This window comes from Mustela nivalis, assembly GCF_964662115.1.
Source record: "Mustela nivalis genome assembly, chromosome: 6".
NCBI classification, from domain to species: Eukaryota; Metazoa; Chordata; class Mammalia; order Carnivora; family Mustelidae; genus Mustela; species Mustela nivalis.
In genome coordinates this window covers 17,906,209-17,930,067 of record NC_139025.1, presented here as the reverse complement: position 1 = coordinate 17,930,067, position 23,859 = coordinate 17,906,209, and the positions used below count along the sequence as shown (strand labels likewise).

The 23,859-nt window shown below is 44.9% G+C and overlaps 1 protein-coding gene across 2 annotated transcripts in view; it reads left to right on the top strand.

Moving 5' to 3' along the window:
• TMED8 (transmembrane p24 trafficking protein family member 8) overlaps positions 1-20,094 on the top strand; it is a 41,165-nt gene extending 21,071 nt beyond the window's left edge. Inside the window, exons 2-6 of one of the 2 annotated variants that reach the window (XM_082733665.1) lie at positions 2,947-3,025; positions 8,032-8,154; positions 9,772-9,898; positions 10,347-10,652; positions 12,817-20,094. In XM_082733665.1, the coding sequence (XP_082589791.1) occupies positions 8,032-8,154; positions 9,772-9,898; positions 10,347-10,652; positions 12,817-13,034 (774 nt within the window). In that variant the 5' untranslated portion in view covers positions 2,947-3,025 and the 3' untranslated portion in view covers positions 13,035-20,094. Of the gene's footprint in view, positions 1-2,946; positions 3,026-8,024; positions 8,155-9,771; positions 9,899-10,346; positions 10,653-12,816 lie in introns of both variants that reach the window. The other variant, XM_082733664.1, reaches the window with a different exon arrangement.
• The last annotated feature ends 3,765 nt before the right edge of the window (positions 20,095-23,859 follow it).

Sequence of the window (23,859 nt, the reverse complement as noted above, 5' to 3'; positions counted from 1 at the left end):
AAATCTGTTTCAAAAATAGAGCACAGGTGATACTGGGCTTGGAGTAAGTTTATTTTTATATGCCCTGGAGGTCTTGATTGACTTATTTAGGCTAACAGGGTAAGTCTGCAGTTAAAAAAAGTCTAGTGCCAAACCAAGAAACCAAGAAACAATCTTTTAACTATAGAGAACAAACTGATGGTTACCTGAGGGGAAGTGGGTGGGTGGGGGATGGGTTAAATAGATGATGGGATTAAGCAGTGCCCTTGTGATGAGCACGGAGTGATTTATGGAAGTGTTGAATCACCATATTGTACACCTGAAACTAATATTACATTGTATGTTAACTAACTAGAATTTAAATAAAATCTTAAGAAAAAAATAAAGAGGGGCACATGGGTGGCTCAGTGGGTTTAAAGCCTCTCCCTCGGCTCAGATCATGATCCCAGGGTCCTGGGATCGAGTCCCACATCGGGTTCTCTGCTCAGCGGGGAGCCTGCTTCCTCCTCTTTCTCTCTGCCTGCCTCTCTGCCTACTTGTGATCTCTCTCTGTCAAATAAATAAATAAAATCTTTTTTTTTTTAAAGAAAAAATAAGGAAACACACAAAATCTAGTGCTCAGAGTATTATATCAAGAAATATTGTATCCTTATTAAGAGGTCATAGTCTTAGTGTACTCTCTGTGGATTAGAACACATTTGAAGAAGTTGTCCATTTTAGCTCCTTCAAATGGAACAAAGAGGAACAACACAAGGAGGCCAGTGTGGTCAGAGGGCACCTGAAGGATGACTGAGAGGACTGGAAATGGTCAGCCTGAGGAGGAACTTGCAGGAAACGTGATAGCAGGCTGTAAATATTTGAAAGGGTATTGTGGGGAGGGATTGAAGAGCAGAGGTTATTGTGAAGTAGATTCTACTTAGGTCAACATAGGGAGGAACTTCGCGCATTATCTCTGTCTGGTGAAAGGACCTCCTCACAGAGTAGCAGAGACTGGGGGGAACATCTGAAGATTGCCTGAGCCTCTGTTCCTTTGCTGGGAGGTATAAAGAACACATAGTCCTCCTGAGTATCTCTTTTACTGTCTCACAGACTCCCACTGGCAGCACTTCTGACAGCAGATGTGGGATTTTTTTCCCCCTCACACCAAGTGATTCTGTGACACTGCTGGGTGTCCTACAATTTAACTGAATTGTGACACTGCCAGGGGATAGCATCAGATCCCACAGGTTAAGGGCTTCGTCCCATGAGAATGTTGCCTCCCCCCTGTCACCCCGCCCCAGCTTCAGATGCCCGTCTCAGGTAGTAGGTCCCAGGTTACCCACAACTACTGTCTGACTTGACTATGTGTTGGGGTTTCCCGTGACCTCCTCTGTGGATTTGATAATTTTCTACGGCAGCTCAGAGAACTCAGGGAAATACTTATATTTACCAGTTTATTAAAAGATATGGGAAAGGATACAGATGAATAGTCAGATAAAGAGACATGGAAGGCAAAGTCTGGGAGGGGCCCAAGGACAGGAGCTTCTGTCCCCTTGGAGTTGGGGTATGTCGCCCGTCATCCTGCTGGTATATGGATGTCGTCACCAATCTAGAAGCTCTTCAAACCCTGCACTTTGGGGATTTTTATGGAGGTTTTATCACATCACTGTGATCAGTCATTAACTTCTTTTCCAGCCCCACTCCCCTTTCTGGAGAATGGGGGGGGGTGAGGCTGACAATTTCAAGCCTCTGATGATGGCTTGGTCTTTCTGGTGAGCAGCCCCCATCCAGGAGCCCACCCAGAGTCACCTCTTTGGAACAAAAGACACTGCTATCACCAGAGAAGGTCCAAGGGATTTAGGAACTCCGGGTCAGGAACCAGAGTCAAAGACCAAATATTAGAACAAAACATACTCATAGTGTCCTTTTCACTTAGGAAATCATCAGGATTTTCAGAGTTCTGTGCCAGGAACTGGGGGCAGAGATGAATGTATACATTTTCTGTTACATCACAAGAGGAAAGTTGGGTGGCGTAAGCTCGCTCTAAGTTCTTTCTACCTATGAGAGTATGAGCTGATGAACAGAAAAATAAATCTTTTCACATATAAAAATAAAAGTGAGACTAGATTTAAGTTGAATCACAAATATTTACCCATCATTTGCACTTTTATGTTGCTACCAGACGCAGACATTTGCAGTATTTGAGGTTTACATCATTTAAGTTGTTTTTCGCACTGAGAAGTGGACTTTGGGCTTTGGTTTCTCGTGGTCTTGACTAGAGGAGGTTAAGCCAGAGCCTAGCTAAATACAGTAAACCTTATGCTTTTCTGAGTGCTCAAGGAAAGGCTAGATCAATAAACCATAAAACTTAGTAGCACCTAAAGGTTAGGAGCGTGAATCCTGTCTCTGCCGTAGTGTCTTTACCTGAAAATGGCAATAATGCCAGCCATAGGCTTGTTATTCGCTTGGGAACATGGCTTTCACGATGCATTTCACCTGTCTACTCCTTGAAGCTACCTACCAGTTCACCAGTAAGTCACCAGTGAGTGAGTGAGTGAGTGAAAGAAATGACAGAAATCCTTCCCCCAGGCTGCAGTGACGTGAGCACACTGAATGTAGAGGGGACACTCCACTCTGTGATGCTGAATTCCAGGCATTTCATCCTAAATCTCACTCTACCTTCAATGTTTTGCCTAATTTAACCATATGGTTCCTGAGAAATGTGATTGTTGAATTGGAATGAATTTTGTAGGGGCTTGTTTTGGGAAGGAGCGTATTTTTTTCATGAATGGGTTATGCCGGTCTGAGAATACTTGGATGTGAGTGAAGACTTGAATAATTTATGCACTGGGCCTCTCAGAAATGGATGCCCAGAATATTTTTGGAAAGAGAAAGTTGGTTGAAACTGCCAGATTTTTTTAAAAATACAAGATAATTATGATTATGTTCCCTCTCAAATACTGAATTTTTCTTTCCTTGATTTTCTAGAGAATGAAGATCTAGAAAACACCAAGGTCACCTCAGTGGCTTTGGCCTCTGATCCAGAACCCCATTCCTCACCTTACAGGTATGGGCAGCAGCTGCTTGGCTCCTAGACGTTTATTGTCTAAGATAAGGAACTGATGAAAGGCATGGACAGTGACTTTCAGGGGGTGGACAGGTTGGAGTGAAGAGTGTAGATGATTTGGTCATTAGTTAGTCAATCCTTAAGTGTGTTTGGGGGCAATGTCAGATCTCTTTCAGGTGATGAAACTTTCTTTACTCTCAGAGAGCAAAACTGTAACAAATAGTGTAGTATCTTCATTTGTCCTTTTCAGAAGCCCAGTTTGAAATGTTAAAACATTAGACATGGATCCCCAAGTGCACTTTCAAGAGAATGCGTGGTTGGTTTTTACCCAGAGGATGCATGAACACACACACACACACACACACGCACACTTTTGGAGGTGTTTTTTTTTTAATGTAATTTTTAGATTAAGCCATTATGATGACCTTCAGATTGTTATTCTTAATTTCCTGCTCCATCCATTTTGTTTATCAACTGTCACTGATACCACACTGGCAGAAAGGGAAGAGTTGTACTGAGCTCTGGAATAAGTGGAAACATGAAACATGCATGGAATAATTAATGAAAACCTGTATTTTGGATAAATAATGGAGCTAATCGAGACTATAGTCCAGTTGATCTGCTCATGGCACAGTTCTGTCCAGTAGAACCACTGTGGTCTCCGTGCCTCACAAAAAAGGTGATGGCTAGGGGATAGAGAGGAATATCAGAATACTTAAATAATCTCTTATTTCTTTTTTTAAGATTTTATTTATTTATTTGACAGAAATCCCAAGTAGGCAGAGAGGCAGGCAGAGAGAGAGAGGGGGAAGCAGGCTCCCCGCTGAGCAGAGAGCCCGGTGTGGGGCTTGATCCCAGGACCCTGAGATCGTGACCTGAGCCGAAGGCAGAGGCTTTAACATACTGAGCCACCCAGGCTCCCCAATCTGTTATTTCTTTTAAAATTATTTTATTTTATTTTATTTTAAAGTAAAATCTATGCCCAGTGTGAGGCTTGAACTCAAGACACTGAGATTAAGAATCGCATGCTGTACTGACTGAGCCCAATCTCTTATTTCTTCAGTAGAAGTTCTTTCTTCTAACTTTTATATATGAAATAAAACTTTTTCCCCCCAGAATTCAGATGATGAAAGGTAATGATTAGTGTAATAATAAAGTTGGTGATATATAGGCATACTTTTAAAAATTTTTCTCTGTAATGACAATAAAATACTTATTACAGAATATTTCTATTTGTTCAATACTGTACTAGGTGTTAAAAGGTATTATATCATGTAATCCTAACAGCCCTGAAACAGTTATTTTTTTTTTCCACAGTGAGGAGAACAAAACAGTGAATTGAAAAATTTCCCAAGTTTTAGAGCTTTAGGTTGGTTCTACTCTAAAGCTTGTTCCCATAAGTCACATTAGAAGGGTTTTGAGTTCCATGCTTAGAGCTACTAGGTTATTTATATAACAGTCCTTTCAGAAGACAAAACCTCCCGAAGGCTTTGATGATAGGAGACAATTCTTGTCCTTATCAAATCCCAGGAGAGGAGGTCCTTTCCCTCATCCTGCCATCACCCTTTTTCTGTGTGTAGTGATTTGAAGGATATTTGGGAGATGGCTTTTGGCACAGAACTGATTTTTTCCTCCTAGGAGTAAATAAAGTTTTTTGAGTGAGAATGTACAACATTCTTAGAAAAAAGGAGGTTTAATGTTAAAGCTTTGTTTCTAAAATCTGGTGTGCGAAGCAAGAAATCCAGCCCAGATGACGCCTGAAGTGTACTGTTTATGTTTTGTCTATATTAGAACTGGAAGGGCACAGTTCTCTCTCTTTGCTATGAGGCTAGCTCGGCTGGCCAGGCTCTCCCCTCCCTTGGGATGCCCTCCCTACTCCGGGTCAGCACACACAAGAAGGCTTACAGTGGGAGTTTTTCCTTGACGTGGTTTATCACTGGCATCAAGTGATTTGCAATTAACTTTCCCAAAATACCCTTCGTTGATTCTTCAGAGCATAAAGTGGTCATGTGAATATTAAATTTATGTGGGCTATTGCATGTCCTGTTTAGAATTGTTTTTTTTAATAAGCAGAACCATGTTTGTGCAAAGTAGTGTGCACAAAGGCAAAGAGACTTCAGAAGTACACACAGTAAGGTCACGCCTGTGGTCAGATCCACTGTTATATGCTCACATGCCAGCATTCCTCTCTTGCTCCCAAACAAAAACTAACTTATTGATTGATTTATTCAACAAATATTTTGGGGCTGCTCCTGTTTATTCATTCAACAGGTATTTGCTTGCTGAGAGCCTGCTTGCTACTTATGTGGCAAGCACTGTTCTAGGCAATGAAGATACCATAAATGACCAAACAGTCCAAGTCCCTGGTCTCATGGGGTTTACATTCTAGTGGGAGGGCAGACAGAAAGCAAGTATAACTCATATTTCATAGACTCTGAACTTGCCACCAACTGTAAGAAGTACTGTTATTTTATGAACTACCAAGAAAGGGAAGAATGCCCAAGGTAGAGAGTCTAATAAGAGACACACACGCGCACACACACACACACACACACACACCTCTCCACCCCCACACTGTGGGGCTAGGACATCAAAAGCCTAAACCTTCAGTGAAAAGATAAGAAAAAAGTCCCTCCAGGGGTGCCTGGGTGGCTCGGTTGTTAAGCATCTGCCCTCAGCTCAGGTCACGATCCCAGAGTCCTGGGATTGAGCCCCGCATTGGGCTCCCTGCTCAGCAGGAAGCCTGCTCTCCCTTTCCCAGTCCCCCTGCTTGTGTTCCCTCTCTCACTATGTCTGTCAAAAAATAAAGAAAATCTTAAAAACAAAAACGTTCCTCCACACAGAAGGATCATAAGGGAACTTCAGTGTCTCCACTTGGCACTGTGTAAGGAGTGGAAAAAAATATCTCCCCTGAGAATATGAACCACGAGTCTGTAATCACCAGTTTGTGGTCTAAATTCAGTCTGTCAGTGTGGCCTGAACAAAACCCTCACAGAGAACTTATTTCAAGTTGTCTCAGTCGGAAGCCTTCGTGAGTATGGGCAGGAGCAAATGCAGATCTCCTGGAGAAGGACTCCATGTCAGTCCTGGGCAGTTGTAAAACACGACTAATTTTTAGGACCTCCCCCATTTTGTTTGTACTAAAATCTGAAAACAAATATACATCTTGCAGTCAACCAAATACGGTACATAATATGCCGGGCCGTGGTGAGTGCAACGAAGATGAGTGAACAGGGTAAGGGTGTAAGTTCGATGGGGCTACGATAGGGTGAGCTATTTCACCTCCTGACCTCTGGGGAGCCTCCCTAGAAGTAACAGCTGAGCAGAAGCCTAAAGGAAGGAAGCCCTCAGGTACCTGGGAGAAGAATATTCTAGGCTGAGGTGATAGTAGGTACAAAACCCTTGAGTGGGAGAGGGCTTGAGGTGTTTGGGGATTCTCAGAGGTTCAAGAGGCCACTGTGACTGTAGCAGACCAGGCAAAATGACATGGCCTCTTTCTAGGGGACGAGGGCTCCATGTGACAGGCCTGGCATAAATGCTATGCATACCGGGAGTGAGACCTGTCCCTGTCCCTGCCATCAGGCTCACCTTCTAATAGAGGAGACAGATCAGGATAAATAGTGTCAAGAAACAAAAGCAGACTGTAATTTCTGGGGTTAAGAGGTAAATAGATTTACAGCCTAGACTAATTTACATTTTACCCAGGATTACCCAAGCAAACCCATACAATCAACAGCATCCCACACCTCTGGTTTTAATATTGACTTCCTCTTGTTTGTTCTGAGGGAGGTTGGAATGACCTGGATGTCCCAAAATATGGCTTTATTTTATCTGAAAAAGAGGCAATTTGTAGAGTGATTTTTTTTCTTGTTTATGTTTAAAAAAGAGAGAAAGAAGCTAATAAACACCAAAAGAAGTCCTTTGTTCCCCCATGATGTCTGTAACACCGTTTTCCCGTCACTTACTCAGTTTTCCTGGGGAAGTGATGCTTGAAAAAGCAGTAGTTCTCAACCTTTACACAATTCAAAGTTGTTGAGGACCCCAAAGGATTTTTTCAGTGGGCTGTATGTATCTATCAGTGTTTACTCTACTAGAAATTAAAACTGAAAAATTAAAAAATTCTTGTTGATTAATTTAAAAATGAAAATGATGAACTCATTGCATGTTAATGTCAGTGATATGTTTTTAATGGAAAACAACTATTTTCCAAAGCAGAAATAATTTAGCAAGAGAGAGCGATGTTGTAATTCTCATGTCTGGCTTCCGAAAACACAGTTGGATTCTCACATCTGCTTCTGCCTTCGTTCTGTTGTGAGATCGCGTGTCATGTTCTGGGAAACTCTAATGTATACTCTTGAAAAGATGAAAATGAAAAAAGGTGATCATATTTTAGAATTATTATAAAACAGTCTTAAGAGCCCCAGCAGTCCCCGCACCATAGTCTGATAACTGCTACTCCAAAGAATTCACGTCATCTCCTGCTGGCAACAGATTTCCGAGAGGCCTGGGGTATGGTGCTTCCGCCCCGGCTCCTCACTCACTTTCTGGTCTCTCAGGAAGCCAGCGGAAAAGGAGAGCAGAAATGACTCCCTCGCTTCCTTAAAAGTAACTCTTCAGATGCTTGTGTTTTAAGTCATTGGAATAGTAGATTAGTGTACTTAAAAAAGGAAAGAGAGTGCTGACCGTCTTTCATTACCTGGCGGCTGGGTGTGCCGTGGAGGATGGTGTGAAGTGGAGACGCCGACAGGCTGCTCGCGGCATAAGGGACGAGGCAAGAGGGACGACCAGAGACCGGAGGGGGACTGCCTCCTGAGTCCACGTGCACTCCCTCTGTTGTGGGGATGAATTTCTGGCTGAGGCGAGGCCTAAGGGACAGGAGACCTAAATGCGAGAGCAGAGGTTGGGAGGTGGCCCTCGAAGGATGTTTTAGTCCTAGTTTCTCTAGGACTGCTGTGCCTTTTAAGAGTCTTTGCATTGACATGCTCTCTTCCTCTGAGAGGCCACAGATGGTGTCTCCAGTGAGTGACGATGCCCCAGAGGGTCTGCGGAAGACAGCTGGCGCCTTGGAGGTGCAGGCCTCTGTGGAACAGGAAGTGCTCCCTGCAGACCAGGCCCAGGTCCTCAACAAGGTAGGGAGGACATTGTCGCCGTCTCTTTGGAAGGAGCAGTTTGTGGCACCAGATTTAGATGCGTCTGGATGGGTTGGAACTAGAAAGCACTGGGGAAGCTCACTTTTAACCATGTGGAGGACGGATATACGTGTCGCCCTCTGGGCCCCTCACTGAACTAGCAACTCTTCAAAAAAGTGAAGTGTTGGAGTGAATGCTCACATGTTGTCTAAAATCCTCTGGGTGTGAGGAGCTTTGATATGTGGGATTGTATTTCAGCTTCAGTTTTCTTCTGGTAGATCTACTTAATATTTATGATAAAGTTTCCCTAGAAGTGGTGTAGATAGCAGTGGTCTCCCTGCCATGGAGGAGAGCGTTGTTTGTATCATTATTAACACATCTGTCACAATAACAAATGGTACTAGTGGCAGTGAAGACAGTGCCAAACATTATAATTACCTTTGCATAATGCTTTATAGTTTACAAAGCACTTTTATGCATAAAAATGCTTCATTTACTCCTGAGAACCTGTGAGACAGGTACTGTTATGTTCCCATTTTACAGATGAGGAAACTAAAGCTAAGACCTATCAGTGACTTTACTAATGCTGCACTGCTAATACGCTGCAAACTAAATCCTTTGTTTAGCCTCTGGAAAAGGAAAGAATCATGTGAGTGGGTTAGCCAGAGTCTCATTTACCTCATTAAGCAATGCAGGTAAAGAACTCTCTTTCTCCAGAAAGAGGTATAATATCTCCAGAAAGAGATATTATAAGAATATTGTCTGGGAATAATTCAAGATTGCTTTCCTTTTCTCTCGCAAATATAATTCTGGACTCTTAACTGGACAGTCATCTCATTGGAATGCTGACCCGAGTGGGGAGTGGGTGTACATGTTTTGAGTTGCCCGCTGACTGCTTGGAGAAGGAGCAGGAAATGATGGCATAAAAGCAAGAAACAGGAGCATCAAACCGAGTGGTCTGATGTGAAATGCACAAGAGGGGTTGAAGCCTCTTGCCATGGGCTAGCGAGGGCTTTGAGTTTCAAGTGATGCTTGTACTCTCCATGCAGGTTATGTGTCTGGCAGCAAATGTACTGTTTAAATACATTGAAACAGGTAAAATGGTGATTATTTATAGAACACTGTTAGTGGATATGACAGCCGGTGTCTTGGGACATCCCAGTTGTGCCATGGATGAGCCAGAGACAGAGGATATAAATCAGATCCTATCTCTGCAGGGCTTTGGTGACTCGACTGACAGGGATCTGGAGGTTCTGCGTGAGTGGGAACTGTAGCAGGAGGCTGCGTGGCAGAACGGGAGTTGGGCTAAGCCCTGGATGCCAGTGCTGCCTCGAGGGAGTCGGCTGGGAAGTGCTGTGCAGGCCAAGGCTAGATCAGGGCATGGCCCAGAAACGCTTTTGGTGCAGAAGTCAGTAGCAAGCGTGGAGGATGTTCACCGACAAGGATTTTATAAAGGGTCTGGACTGGGAAAGTGGCAAAAGGAGGAGGGAACATAGCCGGCGGGCTTTGAGCAGGGAAGGTGGAGGCAGTAGCGCAGGGGTGGGCAGCGCCTTCGGGAAGGAGGCTGGTTGGACTCTGCCCTCTAGTAAGCACTCTAATCAGAGTTCCGTTGTGCAGATGGCCAAGTACCAAGTTCCACAAAGGTCCGGGGACATCGTCATGATCCAGTCTGAGCACACAGGAGCTATAGATATCCTTTCAGCTGATTTGGAATCTGCAGATCTCCTGGGGGATCATAGGAAAGGTGAGACCTCTGGGGGTATGGAAGGTGATTTCTCTACTCCCAATGGGTGCTTAAAGAAAGGCAGGCAGGGGGCTTCTGGGTGGCTCAGTCAGTTGGGCGGCTGCCTTCAGCTCAGGTCATGTCCCGGGGTCCTAGGATGGAGCCGTGTGTCAGGCTCCCCGCCCAGCAGGCAGCCTGCTTCTCCCTCTGCCTCTGCCCTGCATCCCCCGCCCCCCTACCTTGGGCTTGTGTGCTCTCTCTTTCTGTTTCAAATAAATAAATAAATAAATAAAATCTTTAAAAAAAAAAAAAAAGGCAGACTGATGGAAGGAAAGTGAGAAGGTGACTTGTGAAAGGCAGTCAGAGAAGCCAGGAAGTAGAGCGAAGGTCTTCGACTGCAACACCCTCCCTAAACCAAAGGCCAGGCGTTCCTCTTGGTTTCTCAGTAGTGAGCTGCTTGTCCTTTCAGTGTCCCCCCCTCTGATGGCTCCTCCGTGCATCTGGACCTTTGCCAAGATGAAGGAATTCAAAAGCAAGCTGGGCAAAGAGAAGAACAGTCGTCTGGTGGTGAAGCGGGGTGAGGTGGTGACCATCCGGGTACCTACCCATCCAGAGGGGAAGCGCGTTTGCTGGGAGTTTGCGACCGATGACTATGACATTGGCTTTGGAGTTTATTTTGACTGGACCCCTGTAACCAGCACTGACATAACTGTGCAGGTCAGTGATTCCAGTGAGGATGAGGATGAAGACGAGGAGGAGGAGGAAGAGATTGAAGGTAAATTTAATTTTAACATAATTTGCATTTTGCTTTTTCTGGCTCAACCCAATTCCTAGTGACCACTTCCTGTGTTATGCCAGTCCTTTTCTTCCTTAGAATGCAAGTGAGGGATCTCTGTCAGCATTCTAAGCTAAACTGAGTGATGCAGGCCAAAGTCAGACCCTCAAAGAACATTCTGGTGGGGATGCTATTGGTGCCTTGGTAGAAAGCTTCTTTTGCTTTTTATAGTCCCTTGCTATTTCCCCAACATCTCCATGGGGTCAGGGATGGAGTGGGCAGGGAGAGGGGTGGGTCAGTGATGCAGCAGAGAGATCATATGTAAACCTGGGATTATTTTATATTTCTCTCATAGTTTGGGATATTTACCAGTTTTAGTCTGGAACCAAACCGAGTGATTACAGCTTGCTAACTGTACTCGCCTCTGAGCTGTCCCAGTTGGCTGACTACTGTTTATTTCTTTCTTCATGCCCAGAGCAGTGTTCTTTTTAAAGATTTTATTTATTTATTTGAGAGAGAGAGAGTGAACAGGGGGAGGGGCAGAGGAAGAGGGAAAAGGAGGCTCCCCATTGAGCAGGGAGCCCCAACACAGGGTTTGATCCCAGGACCCCGAGATCATGACCTGAGCTGAAGGCAAACACTCAACCAACTGAGCTACCCAGGCACCCCCAGTTTTTTTTTTTTTTTTTCTTAAGATTTTATTCATTCATTTGACTGAGACACAGCGAGAGAGGGAATACAAGCTGGGGGAGTGGGAAAGGGAGAAGCAGGCTTCCCGCTGGACAGGGAGCCGGTTGTGGGGCTCGATCCCAGCACCCTGGGATCATGACCTGAGCCGAAGGCAGATGCTTACTGACTGAGCCATGCAGGCGCCCCCAGTTTTTTTTAATTAAAAAATTTTTTTATTGAGATGTAATTGACATAAAATATATTAGTTTGGTGTGTACAGTATGATGATTTAATATTTGTATATATTGTGAAATATGCCCAGAGCATAGCACATGCCCAGAGTAGTTTTAAAAGTGGGTTCTGTGTTCCACTCATTTGCAGTGCCTGCTCAGGATGACCCTGAGGCTTTTTTTGTTTTGTTTTTTTTTTTATGAAATATTAAGAGTAGGCTCTAAGTAGGTTCCAAGCATCTTGATTTTTTATATGATCTTAAAATCACTCCCTTGCTTCTTCATGGGAGAGCAAGTCTGCAGGGAAATCTTCAGGTATTTAGGCAGAAGAACCCCATGTCTTAATTTGCCATTCTGCAGGTGGCCAGGTAGAAGTTCTAGGTTGCTCTGTACAGCATGTTTGTATTTCCTACCTCTGTTAGCTCTTTATTTTTCCTGCTGAATGAAAATATGTCAGAGTCTTCCCTTCTAAATCTCTTTTCTTGGGGCACCTGGGTGGCTTAATTGGTTAAGCACCAGACTCTTGACTTCAGCTCAGGTCATGATCTCAGGGTCCTGAGACTGAGCCCGCTGTCAGGCTCCACACTCAGTGAGGAGTCTGCTTGGGATTTCTTTCCCTCTCTCTCCCTCCTCCTCTGCTCCTCCCCACTGCTCTCACTCTCTCTCAAATTAATAAATAAACCTTTAAAAAATAAAATAGGGGCACCTAGGTGGCTCAGTCGGTTAAGCATCTGCCTTTGGCTCAGGTTGTGATCCTAGGGTCCTGGGATTGAGCCCCACATCAGGCTTCTTGCTCAGCTGGGAGTCTGCTTCTCCCCACCCCACCCCTACTCTTGTGTGTGCTCTCTCTCTCTCTCTGCTTTTTCTCTCTCTCTTTCAAAACAAATCTAAAAAACTAATGAGATAAATATCTTTTCTCTCCCTTGGAAATGTCCAGACACTTCCAGAACTAGGTTGGCTCTGTAAAGCTAAATCATTATTATTCAGTGGAGACCTTACTGGCATTTGGGTGGAATGCTTCTTTGCTGAGCAGGTACTATCCTGATGTTCAGTGCTCCTGGACACTTGGGCACCCAATGCCAGTATCACCCACAGGTTGCTGTGATGGTCAGAGGCCAGCAGACATTTCCAAGTTCCTGTGGGAGTTCAAGAGCATCTTCCTGGCTAAAAGTCCCTAAGTCACCTGGTCTGTTCTTTTACCTTGAGGTCAGACTTATTCTTTCTCTGAAGTCATATACAAACACTCTGCCATTTTGCTCACACAGACCCTGTCCCAGTTGGCGATGTAGAGAGAGGCTCCAGGAGCTCCCTTCGAGGTCGCTATGGGGAGGTCATGCCTGTGTACCGGCGGGACAGCCACCGAGACGTGCAGGCTGGCAGCCACGACTACCCTGGCGAGGGCATCTACCTGCTCAAGTTTGACAACTCCTACTCCCTGCTCCGCAACAAGACTCTCTACTTCCACGTCTACTACACGAGCTGAGGGCCCGCGGGGACAGGAGGCAGGCGGATGTTCGCTGGCTGGAGCGGGCTGCCAGCCGGTGCCTCTTGTTTCGGATAGGCAAGAGCTAAAAGTCAAGCGTGAGGTGCCTGACCCTCACGTCCTGCCTGGCATGCCTGACTGTTGACCCCACGTAGCTTTTCCCCCTCCTTGGCTTCTGCAGGTGATGGTATAGTGCTCCTGTTCTGTGGTCCTTGACTCACGCTCCTCTTGCTTCAGTCTCCAGCAGAAGTCCCTCTGGGAAGGAACCTGTTAGGCAAGAGCCTAAAGGGAGGTTGGTTGGGTGTTGTCTTTTAAATGAGGTCTGTTTTGGTCCAAGGTATTAGTCCAGTTGTTGCTCTCTCCTCTCCTAGAGCCTTTCCTGCAGATCCGTTTAGTGGCGCTCACTGTTCACCTGTTGGAAGTGCTGGAGGAGGAAAAGCGCATTGTGAAGGAGCCTCCTTGGATGGAGTGAGCTCTGTCCAGCCTCTCACCACTGCCATCTTCCCACCTGCTGGTTCTCCGCGGTCTGTAGCACAGGCCGGGAGCCCTCACTGCCTTTGGAGGGGGGTCAGTGGTCCCGACTGTCCGACTCTGCCTCTTGCCCTCCACTTGCCTTTCCCCACGTCTGTGTTCCGTGCCCTTACAGCAAGACCGTCCATGCCATCTAAAGTGGTGAGCACGTAGTTTAACACCTGGGGCGGGGATAACCGCCTCCATCACTTCCTGCTTCAAGAGTTTGCAACCCGTAGCCTGGGTGCTGGCTGTTGGAGGGGAAAAGTTGGGAAGTAGGTACAGGATTGATCTCAGAATCCACATCTCTGAAAGTCAAGTGTTACTGTATTACTTTTTTTAAAAAAATCAAAGAAGAAGGTATAATCTGAGAGAGAAGGTTAAAAAAAATAACAACACTTCCGATTCCCCACCATGCTTTTTTATCTTTACGGTAGGAGTGTTATTTAGAAATTTTGCTCTAGAACCCATCGAATTTCCAGAGTTTCTGGATTTAGGTTTCTTGCTTTGAGGGCTTTAAACTTTTGGAGTTCAAAGTCTCTTAGAAAGGTTGATGAAGCTTCACTGTTGCTGCTGATTGGAGTTGTTCTTTACTAGGCCAAAGCTGGCTTCTCCCCAACGACTGCCTTTCCCACCGTATTAGCCCCGAGGCCTGGAGTGCCCAGGGTCGGGGAGGCTGTCATCGGTGGTCGTAGCAGGAGCAGCAGGGCAGGGTCTCGGGCAGAGAAGGGACCACTGTGGTTGTCTGTGCCTCCTTGTTTCTTATTCCTTGTGTCGAGTCTGTTACTGCCCTAGAATTTTGAGGAATAATTCGACTTATTTATTACTTTATTTATTTTTGTAGCACATTTCATTTTGCCATTGAAACAGTTTCCCTCTGTTTCTTAGAAGGCTTCTGTCACCTCTTCTGTGGAGTCAGATGACGATTTTAGGAAGAGTTGGGAGATGACCATGTTCCCTTCCTACAGGTCAGTCCCGGGATGCTTTGGGAGGACTCTGCCCTTCCGAGATAGATGATGCGGTCTTACCTCAGCACTCCCTGTGACGAGTTCTAGGTTGTGAGGGACCTGGTCCATTCACCCAGGATGGAACACAGAGGAATTGACCTGCCTGTGAGGGACATGGTATGGTTCTGGGATTTCACAGTCCGACTTTGAGGAGTCATCCTCATGACGGTTCCTTTGGCTCGTTCCGTCCTTGTGCAAGTGTCTCACGCCAAGACTCTCCCCGCTCCGGGGTCAGGGACTCGAAGACCAGGGCCCCTCCCAGTAGTTCTGTAGCAGCATCTGGGTCCTGGAGCAAAGGGCCAGACAGCCTGCACTTTCTCTATTCCCTGGGGAGCAAAGCCCCAAGCAGGACAGGATGCTGTGGACTGAGCAGCACCTTACCTCCATTATTTTATATTTCGGTGCATTTTGTAGAAGATGACACTGGCCAGAATGCATCTACTTTGTAAGAAACTAGAAATTATTCTAGTGACTGTTTGGCCATGCAAAGCAGACTCTCTGTACATCACATCATCATGAGATAAGCCGAGTGAGCACTCTTCTGGCACCAGAGTTCAATCACGCCTTAGCTAAGTGAGGATAATCCCTATAAAAGATTTCTACTGAGTGGTTCTCCTTTCAGCCTTGCTTCTGGTTCCTGTTTATTATTAACTTCTGGCTTTCTCTTAAAAGGGAGCTGTCAGGCCGTAGCAAGCTCTCTGGGACTACACTGTTTGTTTATTTTTGCCGTGAGCTGCTCTGTGCTTATTTTCTTTGGCATCCTAGTTCTGGTGCATCAGGGAAGCCCAAGGGGCCTGTTCCCGTCACCTCTGTGTGCCTCTTGTCTGGGCACTTTTGAAGTCCTGGACATGGTTCCATTTCTTCCTTGCGCTGGCGTGTCTTTGTCCCATTAGCGCAAAATGGCTAACAGAAGATATTTTCACTATCTGATTCATTCCTCTTTTCCTATTCAATTTCTGAAATCACACTTTTGGGACCAAATATTTACTTGCGGAAGCACACGGAATTAGTGAGAATTTTTCAGCCCAGCAAATCCTCAGAGGTCGTCCTTTCCTTAATCTCTCCCTTTCCAAGTTTAGAGAACCAGACAGTGAAATCAGAGTCATCTGTCTCATCCTGTTCTCCAGAGCACAAATAAATACTAACAGTCGGAAGAGAGCACTTTGTCGTGGGAGCGAGATTGAAATTCTCTACACAGAGCGGCTGGCTTCTTAAATTTCTTCAGTTTGTTTAGCTTTGCCCTCTGTTGAGGCTTTTATAAAGGAAGACCTGTTTAAAGTGTTAATTTTTTCTAATGTTTTATCACGAAATGTGTTGTGCAGACAGAGAACTTAAAAGCAGCAGATTGTAAACACCCTTAGGTATACCCACCATAGAGGTTTTAAAATTATAAACTGCTAGTTGAAACAAAGATGATTTCCCCATTCTTTTCCTTTGGACAAGCGTCCGATTAGGGCGTTCCCTGCACGGACATCAGCTCTCCTGTGTCAGAGGGCCCCTGGCTTTTTAGCAGATTTGTTTCCTCCAGCATGAGTTACTTGGGAGGTGGTCCTCCTTAATTTAAAAAAAAAAAAAAAAGTTCTTGATCTCCATCTTTGAAAAACTCATGCTCTATCCCTCAGGCCAGAGCTGCACTCTTTCCTTCTTTAACTGACCAGGTTGAGGGAGGGGAACTGTGAGACTGTTCTGGAAGGACTTCAATCTGTTGCTTTACAACAGGTCGTCAGGTCTCCGAAGTTAAAACTTGATCCTCAGACAATGAAAAGCTTTATAATGGAAGCAGGTAACAACTTCAAATGAGGCCATTCCTCTTTTCTTTTTAAATAATTCATGCACTTAAAGATTTTTTTTTTATTATTTAAGAAAGGAAATGTCAGACTTTTTAAAAGTTTATATTGCCCCTCATTATGTGTATATGAAAGAGTTAATTCTGAGAATTCTCTGTCTTATATTAACCAGTGGGATTAGATGTTACTGTTACAGAAAATATCTGAGTTTAGATACTTCTGGTGAATCCTAACCTCTTTGAAAGAATTGGGCAAAACCTAAGTCCTAAAGTCTGTACCTTTATATTTTATTTTTTAAGACCACTTTTCTGCAGAAAGTTGCATTTTAACCCCAAAGTCTGTAATTCTGAGCTACGGAGTTGAGTGACCCTACCATTTACATTAAAGGAGTATTTTAGTGGAGGGTGAAGGAGGGGCAGGAGTGAAATAGTTTCGGGCAGTTTGAGGCCTGCCTTTTAAAATTGATAGTAGGAAAAAAAAAAAAAAAGAATAAAATGAGGGGAAGGGAGATAAGCTGTCAAGTATATCCCGGACTTTTGCTCATATCCTAATTTTGTTCTTTAATCTGTATTTTATGAGTTGGAAGTGTTCTTTAAGCCGGAAGCCTTGCTGGTTCTCATTGTGCTTCTTGGAGAAACCCCAGCCCCCTTTGCTGTCTCGTCCAACAGGATCGACCTTAGGAATCTTTTTGAGTAGGTCTCCTCTACTAAGTGTAATCCCCTGACCCGAGGCTGCATTTCTTCACCATATTCTCTGGGGCTGAGAGTCTAGTGCTGTGGAAAAGGGTGGTGAGACTAGCACAAGGCTGAGAGGGGGAGCCCCTGTGGCCCTGCAGCCCCAGCTGGTTTTAACGGTGGCCAAGACAGGGGTGAAATTGGTTAATTTTGACCAAAATCACAGAAGAGCCTCAAGCCACAAGCTGTGCCCCTCTAGGCTGACCCCCCCCCCTCCCCGTGAGGTGTAGGACTCAACATCTTCTGTAATCTTTGTGGGATGGTCAGACACCCAGCAGTAAATGGAATCGTCTGTTCTCCCTTCTGAGAGCTTCCAATTGGAATTTCTCCTGACCCTAAAAAGTCCACATCAGCCTCCTGAACTAGTCTCTTTCCACCTGGCTAAAAGTGTATAGAGCTCCTGAGAACCTGAATTTCCTGGAAAAGGGAAGAACACCATCCCTATAGAATCGCAGTGGTTGAAAAGAGTTGGAAGGTGAGTTTCTGTCTGAAGGAAGGCAATTTCAGTTATTATTGTGAGCAGTAGCAGGTTCAGGGGTTTATGCTCTTTGGAGAGCAAGTGATCATATTCAGTGGGGATTGGGTTGTGTTCGGGGAGCCATTTCTTTGGGAACTCATTAGGGAATGGGTGTCTAAAACCAATCACAAGCCAGGTGCTTTCCAGAAACCCTGTCTGTGGTGAGTATCTTTGTGGCCAAAGTCCCAGTCTTCATGTGCATGGAATCCTATCCCTGGCCTCTCATTTCCATACAACTGAGAGATAAAAAGGGTCTAGGCTCCCTCCATTTCTCTCTGATATCTTGGTTATTTACCATATTGTTTAGCATTGGCAGCATGGTATCTAAGGCCTCTGTTAACCTGATTACTCAGAATTAAATAACAGTGTTTGTTGAGGGGATAAGGCAATCAGCGTGTCGGTTAGAAGAAGTAGGACTGGGGAGGAATTGTGACTTATAGTCCCATATTGGGATAGCTGGGTGACTTGTGTAGGATTGTCCAGCCATCCGTTGGAACTCTTGTGAACCTTACCAAGTGAATGAAGAAGCTGTGTCAGTGAAATACTGATGAAGACAACAAAGTATTTGAGTTGAGTAACAGATAGAACAAGCCCTCCACTTGTGGGAATGATGGTCTGTCCCTGGCTGTAAAGGTGATTATAATGTGAGTTTGCAGCTCTTCAGTGTTCTCAGAAGTAGAAGAACCCTCTGGGAGTTGGTTGCTCGTAGCCGCTTTCCTGGAAAAGGGGGAGGCACCCAGAAAAACACCGCTTTGGCTCAGTGGGTACCTGGTCATGGTCAGTGTCACCCTTTTGATCCAACCCATCCAGCACCTGTGAGCACTCCTTTGACGTCTACCCATTTATTTAGATTCTGAGATTAGGGCAGGATTTGGGACCAAAGGGTGAAAGAAAATTTTGGTGAGTATCGTGTGGCCAGATTTCAGAAATCACCACTCCCTTTGAAGTGTTGCCTCTGCCTGAACCACAAAGGCCACACAAAGCCCCTGCTGTTTGAATCTCTTGTCATTAAGCTAAGAAAACCCACTTGCCCAATGCCTTGTGATGGAGTTCATTTACAAATAGTCATTCCCTCACAAAAAACAAGTCTAAAAGTAAGATGCTGGCTTTGAAATTATTTGTGGTCCTGGTCAATGGTTTGAACCCATGATCTAATTTACCATTGTATGTACTTTGATTTTTTTAGGCCCCAGGCATGTGGACCAGAGTTAATTTCATGGCTCTTCTTTACACTGAGACTTGAGGAGAAGGTGTCCCAGAAATCTAGATATACAGGCTTTATTAAATTCCATAGTTTTCTGTCCTTTTAAGTACTTATCTAAGGGTCAAATAATATATGTGAAATGACTTTCAGGGGACAAAGTGCATTTTCCAAAAGTTCTGATATAGGGTCACAAATAAGTTTAGAGTTTAGGTTTGGAATAGTCTAGCATATAGGGTTCCAGAAGAGCCCTTAGCTAACAGTCAGCTTTAGGAGTTCTCTTCCTGAACTCACTTCTTCACTCAGGTTTGATATCTCTCTGTCTAAAACGTTCCTTGTTACTGTTGTTGATTCTTAGGTTCAGGCCAAGGGTCGTATGGAAAACATTATCTTAATTTCTTCCCTTATGTCTTAATTAGTACATTTTACTAAGAAATTCATATTAAGAACCCAACTGACATCCCTTTCTGAGATTATTGTCCCATAAGTGAAGTTGTTTTTACTTAATCAAGTTGAATTTCTTTCCATGTAGCCATATTCAAGAGCAAGTGAAGTTTAGAAAAGGCAGTCCTGTAACCCATGACTCTGGTGGACCCATTTGCCCTTAGTGATGGGAATCGTTTTGGAAATTCTCAGAAGAAAGTTGCTTTGTAATCAAAGTGATAGATTATAAGAAAGCCAGACTTTAGGTAAGGATACTTGGAATAGAGGGAGGTGCTTGCAGATTCCTAAACTACTTTATGCCGTTTAGCTGGTATTTCTGAAAGGCCTGCTTTGGCGCCATGCACTGAGATCTGTCAGTTGTTTGAAAGATGATTATGCCTTCTTGGCAAATTTTTAAGGAATTGGCAAACTACAAAGGCATTCTTTCCTACTTGTTCTCTTATCATGCATTGGCGCTGATGTTACATACAGAAAGGGGTCTGGAAGGGACAAGTGTCACCATCTTTTAAGTACAAAAATAACCCAACAAGTCCTTTATTGCAGTCATCTTATTTTACGTGTCCCCTGAGAAATGCTGTCAACATTTCCTATGATTTCTAAGAGCTCTGTACCAAATTGTCATTCAGTCGTTTTGTCCTGCTGAGTGGTTTTTCCTTTAAAATACCTTCTCTTACCACCCTGTGGCTTTGAGTGTGTTGCTGTGATACACAGATGATTCCTGGGCTATGGTTCCTTAAATAGCTCAGTTCTTGTGTTTTTATATTATGTAACAGATTTGTGATGCTTTTGTGCATTTCTTTGTCTTCTCTTCCAAGTTTTGAAATCTGTCCTAAATAAACTTTTTCACTATGCACCTGAAACATTTGAGTTCTATCTTAATGAACCTGATTTACATTTTACATTTTTTATTCATCTCTGTATTTTTCCTAGAGGAAAGATATTCTATAAATCTATATAAATTATTCTGTAATCTATTGATTATAAAAATTTAAGAAAAATTAACAATTAAGAAACAAACTGAGAATAAGATCAATGACCCATCTTTCAACTGTGTTTACATTCATGGCAGAGTATTACATACTGGGAACTAAGTTCAGCCTAGTGGCAGAAAAAGTGGGTTTAGAGCAATGATTGGTAAATGGAACATTATACTGTTTAATTGTGTCTGGTTTCCAGTGATGTTCATTTTCCAATGAACTTTCTGTGTTCAAGTTTGGAACTGGTACAGTGGACGCCAGGTTAATCATGAACACAGTCTGGGTGATATTATTTTCATTTCAGAAATAACATCCTAAGATGTCCTAGACATCTCTTAAAATGTTGCTTGTGCACATCAGTTGGGTTTATTACAAAATGAGAAAATCTCCTAATCTGACCAGGAAGGGTACCATTGAAATCTCTTCAGTGGTATGTGTGCTTCTACCCCAAGCCTGTTAGATCTTTCTCTGCCTTCCCTTGCAACATAGTTCAGAGGCTGATGTATAAAGGAGGAAGAGATTGGAAATAATTGTGAGTTAAATGAATATAATCTGCCTACCATACTACAGTACAACCAGGAGAAAGCTCCAGACTACATGGAGCTAGGGGTCTTCAGTGAGTTATGTTTGGGTGTGCTGAATGTAATATGTCACCACTAACATACAACATGCTGAAAGTTATTTATTTATTTATTTATTTAAGATTTTATTTATTTATTTGACAGACAGAGATCACAAGTAGGCAGAGAAGCAGGCAGAGAGAGAGAGGAGGAAGCAGGCTCCCTGCTGAGCAGAGAGCCCGATGTGGGGCTTGATCCCAGGACCTGGGATCATGACCTGAGCCGAAGGCAGAGGCTTTAACCCGCTGAGCCACCCAGGTGCCCCTGAAAGTTATTTATTTTTAAAGATTTTAAGTACTCTCTACACCCAGCATGGGGCTTGAACTCATAGCCCCAAGATCAAGAGTTACACACTTCACTGACTGAGCCAGCCCGATGCCCCATATTGAAGGTTATTTTTTAACTTTTAAAGGTACTACTCTTCAGGGCGCCTGGGTGGCTCAGTCTTTAAGCGTCCAACTCTTGATTTTGGCTCAGGTCCTGATCTCAGGGTCGTGAGACTGAGTCCCGCTTCAGGTCTGGGCTGGGCTCAGAGGCTGCTTGAGATTCTCTGTCTCTCCCTTTCCCTCTGCCCCTCCTCCTGTTTTGTCTCTCAAATAAATAAATAAAATCTTAAAAAAAAAAAAGGGCACTCCTGTCATTTCATGGACCCTGACATAGCTCGGGATTGGATTTGGTCTGATGTGCTTTAACCCATGAGGTTTCGGCTAAACTCAGCAGCCATGTTGGTTCACATATTCTCCCGAAGTGAAATGATGTCTGCTGGGCATTCTGGAATGGAGAACTAATTAAGTCATGTTGAAAAGTTCAGAGGAGCCGATATAATGAGTCCTTATGAGTGTGTGTGTTCACCGGTGTGTTCAGTGAGCTCACTACTCTCCTTAATGGATACGTATTTTGCTTTGGAACAAAAATCCTGTATATTTTTCTTTGTCCTCAAGTATTTCCTGGCAGCTCCTCCTTCCGGTTTTCATCCTTCTAAAGCATTTGCCAGGACTCCCTACTTCTGTAGAGGGGAAAGCAGTAGCAGGCCACTCCCGCATCTGCCCGTCATCCCGTGGCCTCTGTCCCGGTGGCTGCAGGTCAGGTCTCCCTGGGGCCTCTGACCAGCCGGAGTGAGGGATCTGCCCGTTGTTCTCCACAGGCCCCACCACTAAGGTGGAAATGAAGGACTTGACTTTTACCACCCACTCAGCCTGTAGAGAGGAGCTCCTACTGGAAAATATCCCCTAAATAGGTGACAGTTTTGAATTGAGAGATACATCTGACCCCTGAAAACAAGCACTTAGTTGCAGACGTGAGGAAGTCACAGAAGAGCTGGTTTTCAAAGCCCTTTAGAGAAGCCTCATTATTGCTAAGCCTCGGAGGCATATGGAAATCTTTGCTCCTTCATGATCTTCTAAGGCCCCCAAAGAGCAGAGACATTCCAGAAGGGAGGGGGTCGCCAGCCATGGCTGTATAGGAAAGACAGGTTTCCATCAAACAAGCACCAAGGGAGCAAGGCTAGTCACCCTGCTTGGCATGGGTGGGGGTCAGGAGCTCAAGGGAGCTCTGCTGTCGTGCAGGGAAGATGGTTTAAAAATGCTGCATTCTCTTATTCCCTGGAGCACAGCTGAGTTCCTCTGGAAATAGAGGCGCTGTCTCCCATGCACCCAGCCACAGGTCCCCGGAGAAGAGTTCCCAGGGCGGAGGGCTGAAGCCGGCAAAGTCTTGGGTCTCCACATCCCTCAGCGACAGGTCAGCTGACCATGCTGGTGTCCTGGACTCCACGGAGGGCCCTTACAATCCATTAGGCTGTCACACAGAGTGACAGCCTCACTCTGACTCAAAACCACAAGCCCCGAAACCAGACCACTCTCCTTTCTCATAAGCTGTGCTCCTTCAGCAAGGCCAGAGCCTCTGCACATCCCAACGCCCCTGTCCCCACACTCCTTTTCCACCCCTCAGTTCACCCTGAGCCGGCGGCTCCCCAGGCTTGTCTTGTCTTGCAGGCCCACAATTCCCATCACTTCCTCAGGCCCGGTCCCCTGAAGCCCACGGGAGACACCCAGAGTCATTGTAGGCCCTGGAGAGCACAGACACTCTCCTCAGGTTGGGGTGAAGAAGGTGGCAAGGGCGGACCCCAGCCCTGGTCCTGGCACCAGCCTGTGGCGCTGCCAGCTGTGTGGAAAGCTCCTGAGGTTTAAGGCTCTAGCTTCAACAGACAAAAATCTCCTTTACAAAAACATCATGAGAGAAGAAGATGGATGGACCACTGTCCTCCTAAAGCCAGTGCAGCTGAGAGTCACAGAAGTTCAGTCACTCCCTCTGAGTGGTGCAGATAAGCCATGTGGGATGCCCGCAGAAACCCAGCACTTTCCAGGTGTGTCACCTCAGAGGAGCCTGGGATGAGTTTCTCTGGCTTGAACACATTTCTGTTCTTGTGGGGCAAGGTCAGGTTTGTCTTGAGTTTGAGGGTGGAGGGGTCTGGAGTAAGGCAGTTAGAAAGGGGAGCCTCAGAAACGGGGCTCCAAGGACCTCTGCTGAGCCCAGAGGAAACCCCACATTTGTTCTCTCCTCCTTCCATCCACCCACAGTTGATTCTCAGTTTCTATCTGACATGCACCAGAGAAGTCCTGCTGGGCTAGAGGACCAGAACTATGGGAATGTTAAGAAAAATTATAAAGGGAGTTTTGTGCCACAGATGAGGGATGGTTTCTCTAGTGTTTTGACAACAGAGGCTGTACCACCTCTTTACCTGACTTAGAATTCCTCACAATCCATTAGGCTTTTGCCACCAATTTTAGGATGGTTGATAAGAGTCCCAGGTTAAACGAGTTAATACCCTGATAGTGTCCAGGAGGAGACCTGGGGCTGAAATATGGCAGCTCTCGGAAGGCATCTTGGATCAGACAGACAAGGAGACAGGAGACAGACTAACCACACTGAGTGGGACAGAGTTCCTCATAGCCAAGTAAATTTCCCAGGGTAAGTGAGGGACAGGAGTTCAATAAGAGCAAGGGCCCTGTGGGCCACATTCCCAGTCACA